General features: G+C 45.1%; 1 protein-coding gene across 1 annotated transcript; it reads left to right on the top strand.

The window, feature by feature from the left end:
- The first annotated feature begins 2,771 nt into the window (after nucleotides 1-2,771).
- On the top strand, nucleotides 2,772-4,320 carry Spn47C (Serpin 47C). Its single transcript, XM_070278785.1, has 3 exons — nucleotides 2,772-3,796; nucleotides 3,847-3,991; nucleotides 4,046-4,320. Exons 1-3 carry the CDS (start codon nucleotides 2,915-2,917, stop codon nucleotides 4,168-4,170), a joined length of 1,152 nt encoding a protein of 383 aa, XP_070134886.1. The 5' UTR covers nucleotides 2,772-2,914; the 3' UTR covers nucleotides 4,171-4,320.
- Nucleotides 4,321-7,819: the final 3,499 nt, after the last annotated feature.

Below are 7,819 nucleotides of genomic sequence, written 5' to 3'. Positions count from 1 at the left end.
GAAATCATTTGCCGCAAATCAGACAATTCCCGCACTAACTGTACATCTAATTAAATGATGAATGCCATCGACAGGAGCTCAGGGACCTGCTCGCAGGACTCGCCTCAATAGATCCTTCGATTGCTCGTATGTGACTCTGTGTTTGTCGGCAGCCTGCAATTCCCAGAAGTTTGATTGAACAATGAATGATTTAATTAATAAATAAATAGGTGTGCGTGTGTGCAGGTACGTGTCTACTCCATCCATTCGATGCGTATGCACAATTTCAATTGCAGCCCAAGTGTGGCACAACAATTAATTATTGAGTTCGATGTGCGTCTTCAGCTCTACTATTCTCGGTGCGGTGCAACGGTGCGTATGCGTGACAACGTGTTGCAGCTCCACTCTCTGTCACTTACAGCCCAGTCGGATATTTGCTGTTTGCCAGTTTGATTTTGTCACAGGACCACAAATCAAATGGACAGTAGAGCTACAAAGTCACGCATCCTAGCCGATGAATCCCAGTTACAGTTTCTTCTTCCTCACTCGTCAAATCAAATCACCATATGGCCAAAGAAAAAGGTTAATTCCTCCCAAAAGATGCTGAACAGTCGGGCCAATCAATTTGCCATTGTCGGTGGCTGGCTGCTGCTCAATATTTTAAGCAAAATTTCGTATTTATTGCGGTCGGCTTCAAGGAACTCTGGCAAGACTTTGCCAGAAGGGGGCTCGGCTATTGGGTACTACTACTACTACTGGAGGCTGGGTCGGGTAGTTCGAACCACAAACTAGTTGGCTGAGTTGGCTGAGTTAGCTGAGTACTTCTCGATGCGCGGCAACCGCAACACAGCACACAGAAACTTTCACAATCGAAAATGATAGCCTGAAGGGGCAGCAACTGCAGCAGCAGCACTACCACTTCCCAGAGTAGAAGCATTGAAAATTTGTGTGAGTTTCCAATGCAGCAGCAGCACCACCATCACCACCACCAACTTCTCCCTTTCCTGGCGGAAAAACCATCGCCTGGCATTTGCCGTTTGGCGAATTGTTTCATTTTGAAGACCCCGAACGGGGCTACGACCGCCACAGCCTAAGCTATCAAAGCCACATAATACACAAAATTTGGGAAGAACACCCGTGGAATATGTTTCCTACCTTGAGGCACTTTGGTACTTTATGAAAATGCAATTAGCGAGCGATTTGAATTTATACCCGGATACCCCGGCGTATTGGCACTTGTACAGTGACTCGAGACAAAAGAATTCAATTATAATTGCATTATAGGCGAAAGTTGGAGCTCATCATAATGCGATCAAAATATTGCGAATTATACGCATTTGTAAATCCAACGCAATTGCCGTTTTGGATGCCATTGTCGATTGTCTGGAAATGCAAATGGAAAATGGGTAATACTATGGGAAAGAGGGGGATGTATAGGGTGGGGGAAAAGCTGAAATGGAAATGGGAAAATGAGGGGACGATTAGGCGCACGACGAATGGCGAGTCGCACTTAAATGGCTCAATCAGACGTGAAATTTGTTCATTTGCGCCAGCCAAGTGCATGAACAAATGTATGATTGAATGGAGTGCACAGTACACCTATACACTAACACAGATGCTAATGCACTCACTGATATGGTACATCCACCCATACATAGAGAGACATACATAAATGCAGTCATAATGGCACATGTAGAAAGCGTGACGTCAAAAGGTGAACGAGATGAAATTGAAATATAAATACGAAACGCATCAGGCGCATAAGCAGAGCAATCAAGCGCGAAATCTGTGCACAGCAATATGCATAACTGCAGTCTTTGTGTGAGACAAAAAACAAAGAAAGAGAAGGGACTACAATACGGGGGAAGAGAAGGTACTACCTTCTAGAAGAGGATGGCCAAGAAGTAGACGTCGTTTCGCTGACGGCCAGGAATGTGTAGACATCATTTAAGTCACTCTCAGGCCCCAGCCAAGAGTAAGAGTAAGGGCATGAGCCAGAACAAGGACCATTAGAAAGAGAAGGGACTAGCAACGGAGAGAGAGATGCCGACTGATTGGTGAACCGCCAAGGCAACTGCCAATACATTGACATTATTGACTTGCTGTCGTGGCATGCAAATAATACAATACCCAGTCAAGTCAGGCTCCCTAGTCAGAGTCAGAGGGGACTGCGAAAATATTTGCCAGTCGAGACACAAAAAAATTGGCAGCGATGCGAGCCGGCAAAACAAACAGAGCTAAACAATAACGAAAACAAAAGCCATGCCCCCTCTGTCTGGCTAAAAGCAAAACAAAAGCGTCAACGACCACGACAACTATTCCATAACAATAATACGAGAGCAGCAAAGCCAAAACAATCAGCCCACAAACAGCTTAATATCACTTATCGAATTTTATTCAGAGACGGTTTCAAAAACCAATGAAAACAAATCCAATCAATTAGATGTATACGAGAAAGGCAAATTGGAAAAGTAATCAAGATGTTTATTAATTTGTTTATGTTTATAAATGAATGGCAAATAAATAGGTTTGTTATTCGATATATTATTTCATATAAAAATATCGAAAAACTAGCAAAAAGCAATAGAAGCTTGAGTATCTTATTAAAGGCACTTGTATCTGATTAATTACCTACCATGGGAAACCAGTTTCATCTCTGATAGGTAATATAATTCCCATAGATCGTACCCAAACCAAAACATGTTTCTGACTCACCCTTTCCAAGCCCATTCCCATGACTTACAATCGATCGCCATTCAGTAAGCTTCAAGATCGCCCCCCAGTTGGGTCGCAACATGCCAGGCGAATGGGGTAAACTACATGAATAGATATGTCATAACATTTTGGAGAATAATCAAAATTGACACCTCACCTTGTCATTTGCCTGTGCCGCCCCCATTTCGTTCCAGTTTTCCTCACCATCTTCCTGGTCCCGATGGCCTCCGGGGGCACCACGGCTCCATCGCTCGCCGCCAGTCCGGTGGTGTTTGCCCGGAACTTCTTTCGGGCCATCACCGAGGAGCCAGGGCTACAGGCTAATGTGCTGGTCTCCCCGGCCGCCGCCCGCAGTGCCATGACCTTGGTGTTCATGGGCGCCGCCGGCAAGAGTGCCGAGGAGTTGCGCAGCAACCTGATCCTGGGAGTGGCCAAAAAACCAGAGATAGCCAAACAACATGCCGAGTTCTGGAGCAAGGAGTGCACCTGTGCCGAGAAGGGGGTAGCCCTGCGCCTGGTCACCCGTCTGTACGTGGGCGAAGAGGAGGCCCTTCGTCCCGATTTCAACACCACCGCCATGGAGTTCTTCAATGCCCAGGCCGATGCTGTGGATCTGGCACATCCCGAGGCCGCCGTCAACAAGGTAAACAAGTGGTTGGAGAGGCAGACCTTTTACACGGTCAAGAATCTGCTCAAGCCGGCTTCCTTGAGCCCGACGACCAGTGTGGTCCTGGTCAACTCCCTGTTCTTCCGGGCCAAGTGGACCAAAACGTTCCCCTTGGAGAACACTTCTACCGAGGACTTTTGGATAAATCTCCGCCAGCGTATGGAGGTGCCCATGATGCGACAAGTCGGACACTTTCGCTACGGCGAGTCCAAGAGACTCAAGGCCCAGATCCTACAGCTGCCCTTTGAAGACTCCAATCTAACCATGATGATCATCCTGCCGAAAGAAATCGATGGTCTGGCGGAAATGGAAGAGAAACTGGGAGAACTGGATATGAACGAGGTGGCGGCCAGAAGCAAGATGCAGGACGTGGAAGTTTCGTTTCCCAAATTTAGGATAGAAGGAGAAATGGATCTCAAGGTTCCCCTGAAGAAGGTAGGTCTCTAAGACTTTGGTATTTAAATATTTAGAATTTTTATTATTAGATGGGAATTTCGAGAGTTTTTTCGCCTGACGAAGCGGATCTGAGTGGCCTGTTTGCCAACCAAAAGCCACAAAGTATCTCTGAGGCTAGACACAAACTGTATCTGCTGGTGAATGAAGCTGGCTGTGAAACGGCCCCGGAACCAGGTAACATAATAACTTAAATATTTAGTTAATTAATAACATTATTATCCATTTTAGATACCCATATTCCCAAGGTGAAAAACAATCCCGATCGCAAAATCTTCAGAGCCGATCGTCCATTTGTCTTTGCGATTCGCAACTTCAAGGCCGTGTACATGGTGGGCCATTTCATGAAGCCCTAATTGAAGTGGGATTTTTATGGTGATGGCCCAGAGCCAGTCGCGCCAGCAGAAGGCAATATCCCAATGAACATCAAATTATTGCCAAACAAATGTACACAATGGCCAGAAAATAAAAAAAAAAACCAGAACAGCCGGCACAGGCAAACGAGAGGGAGTGAGTCTTTTGGGTTTCGAAACAAATGGCAAAATGGCTGGCTGGCCGGACAGATCATTGCAAAATTTTTGCAGATAGGAGAGTTGCAAAAAAGGGGCGGAAAAAGGGGGTCAGACGGGGTCAGAGGAGAACAAAGAAATGGTGGCCGGGAAACCAAATGAAAAGTAACAAGAAACAAAAATTATTTCCCTAAATAATTGAACTTTTGAATGCTCTTGAATATAAAAACATTATGGGCCGTTAAAAAAAAATAGGAATTTAAATCTTTCCAGTCTGAAAATTAACTTTAGAAGAAGCTTCCATAAAAGTCCTTTAAATCCTTTACTACGTCAAGCTTGCATAGAGCTTTCAGAAGACCAAAGGAAGTAACAATGCTTCCCGTGAGAGTATGAAAAAGCGGCAACAAACGAGCATCGCCGGGTTTCTTACTTACCAAGCCAACCGGTCAGGGAAGCCAACTTGTTAGCCAATTTTAAATACAACTGCTGCCACTGACAGTAATCAAGATTGCACGGCAATGGCGGCGCGGCTACAACAATGCCAAATGCCATTCCGGCCAGCAAGGGCCAACAATTGAAAAATAAGTAATTTCTCAACTGTAGTGAAGTTCACGGCATCGGATGGTTGGAAATGGAAGGATGTGGGAGTTGCAGAAACAGCAGGACCTGAAGCTGGAGCAGCTGAGACAAGTCCAAACAGTAGGATTCGAGCAGGAACAGCAAAAGGAGATGGAGGTACACAGTCCCTCGTCCGGTTGCAAAACTTTGCCCGTCCAATTCATCGATGATTGTCCTGGAACGCGATTCTGCTCCTGATTCCGATTCTGATTCTGGCAATGGGAATGGGGAACGGGGAATGGCCATTGCCGTCTGCCATTGATGGCCATTCCAGTTGGCAGTTAGCATTTTGTGTGGCAAATGTTTATCTGTCGCCCGAGTTTTTCCCGCTTTTACCGATTTTGTCGTCCTCCTGGTTGTCCTGGTCGTCCTGGTCCTCCTGGTCTTCCGTCATCGCAGCGGAAGTGCAGCTGCACAAACTTTTAAACACAAAACTGTAGAGTCACAGTGTATCGTGTAGCTGTATTGTCCTTTTATTTTTTTTTGTTTCGTCCTTATTTTTGGCCATCGACGGCATCTGTGTCAAATGCTAATGTAAAATGTCACCGTAATCAAATTACCGCAATTGGGTACAAACAAAATGTATTCGATTGCCGGTTTTGGGCCATGAATAATTACCAATAAATATGGAATTTTATATTGAAATTTCGTTGGTATGCAACCGTAATCCAATTAAATTAATTTCCAGTCATATGCTTGCATTTGATCCACTCTAGTACGAATATCTAATTCAGAAAAATATCGTACCTCATATTTCGACTGCAAATGTTAGTATTATTCTCTATAGATATAGATATTGCAATTGTAATTTGGTGAACTCTGAGCTAGACCCGATGCAGAAATGCAATTTAAAAGCAATCAAATGCATCCACATGCAACATCGAGCGGCAAATGCCGGCGGTCACAAAATGTATTAAACATCTTTGTTGGTCCTGGCAGGATGGCTCTCCAAATGTGGGTGAGTCGGTTCAAAACACACATTAACAATGGGTAACCCCGATGAACTACCCAAACAATTGAAATCGGAGAACAATAGAGGTGGAGTTTATAGAAATTCTTAATAAAACTGGTTTCAGCAATAATATTAATATTATAATTAATCATTATTTGATTTTATTTAAAGTTTGCACTTAAGATACCAATTAAACTGTTATGGGTTTTGTGGCTTCAGCTTCAAGCTCTCAGCTCTGTGCCAAAGCTAATCAGTTAAGACCCCAGTCGCCTTCGACCCAAGACTCATTCAAATGTCAATGGAGGGCATGGAAGTTGTCCTAAGAGGCATATAACTTATTTATGGGTATCCTTGACTTTGACTTACGTGCCTGCCATTCGAATGAGATGCTTCACTCCCTGAAAATTATATTCATATGAGCCCTGAGTCCTGAATTCTGAATCCTATATCCTATGTCCTGTGTCCCCTGTCCTTGTGTCTGGATATATATTACCATTTGCCTGACTCTGTTTCAGGAGGCCAGTGTCTATTGCCCGAGCCACATGCTGCAGGAAATTACATTTCAATTTTAAAACGACTTTCATTGCCAGCTTCCGTTACAGTTACCGTTACCGTAACGGCAACGCGGCTGATGCGGCAGATACGGCAGCAAGTTTAACGGCACATACTATACGGCAGGTGTGGCAGGTGTTGCAGGTGTGGCATCTGAGTGAGCGGCAGCACACAAAATGGCCTGCCATGAGCGGCACTTATCGCTCGACTGCAGCTTAAGCGCCGGTTAATCCATCACAAAAGTGCATGCATTTCCCCTCTGTAGAGGGCTCCTGCCCGTGCCCCACCTGCCCCATGCCACCTGGCCCGGTCCGTGTGGCGTGCAAAGTGCTGCCGTTGCTGATAATAAGCCCGTCATCCCGGCAAAACTCCTGATGAGCTGCAACAGAGGCTGAAACTGAGTTGCAACCGAAGCTTCAGCGTCCGACACGGCGTAAGGCTTTTCATTGCGGTTACGCATACGCCGCGTTGCCCCGGCCAGACGTGCGTGCCGCAAATGGTTTCTGGGGGGCGTAAAAATGGCAATGGCAGGCCACTTCCCTTCACTTTGCAAGTTGCAAGTCAACATCAAGTGTCTTAAGTATGCAAAAAGAATTCGGTAAAGGCAGAGAAATTCTACCAAAGATATCCCTTAAAAATTTATAATATTTTTTGAAATACTTCTGGAAAAATCTGCATTAATTTTTAATTATATTTATATTTATCTTATTCACAAATATATATGTAAAGTATCAAATATTTCTCTCACTGCAGACCATAACAAAAGAGCTCGCTGAACTCTTAGCTCAAGTCTGGACAGGTGATTTAAAAGCCATTTGTCAGCTATGAGGGGAGAGACTTTCACTGGTGGTCTGGGTGATTGGCTTGGGTCAGTGAAATTATTCAAATTATCCCTGAGAAGATTTTGCTGTCAGGCTAAGGCAGACGTCTGCAAGGGGGAGCAGGGGTAAGGATAGCATTCAAATGGCCTTAGTGGCATTCTTTTATCGCCCATCCGCATCCGCATTCGCATTCGCGTCTGCACTCCACGCAATCCTTGAATCCTTCAGATGACAGCCAGCATCCAGCAGCCATGAGCCAAGAGCCATGAGCCCCATTTGTTGTTGCCGATGGCAACCGACTGGATATCCCATCTATTATAAGTGCTTACCACTCGCAGTCGAGCATTGACATTTGGCTAATGGCAAAAATGTCACCGAAATGCAGACCCAGACGTAGACAGGCAAATAAACAGCTTTCCAAAAAGGGGGGCACGCCCCGTCTTGGCTTTTTTTTTGTTGCCGCCCCACCTTGAAGTGGAAGATGCGAAAAGCGGAAATCATAATTTAACAGCCTTGACCCATCAGGGACTTCAATCAGCTTACCTCTAATTTC

The sequence above is a fragment of the Drosophila bipectinata genome, chromosome 2R (assembly GCF_030179905.1).
Source record: "Drosophila bipectinata strain 14024-0381.07 chromosome 2R, DbipHiC1v2, whole genome shotgun sequence".
NCBI classification, from domain to species: Eukaryota; Metazoa; Arthropoda; class Insecta; order Diptera; family Drosophilidae; genus Drosophila; species Drosophila bipectinata.
The sequence above is the reverse complement of the archived record's forward strand: the minus strand, read 5'-3'. Positions and strand labels throughout refer to the sequence as shown.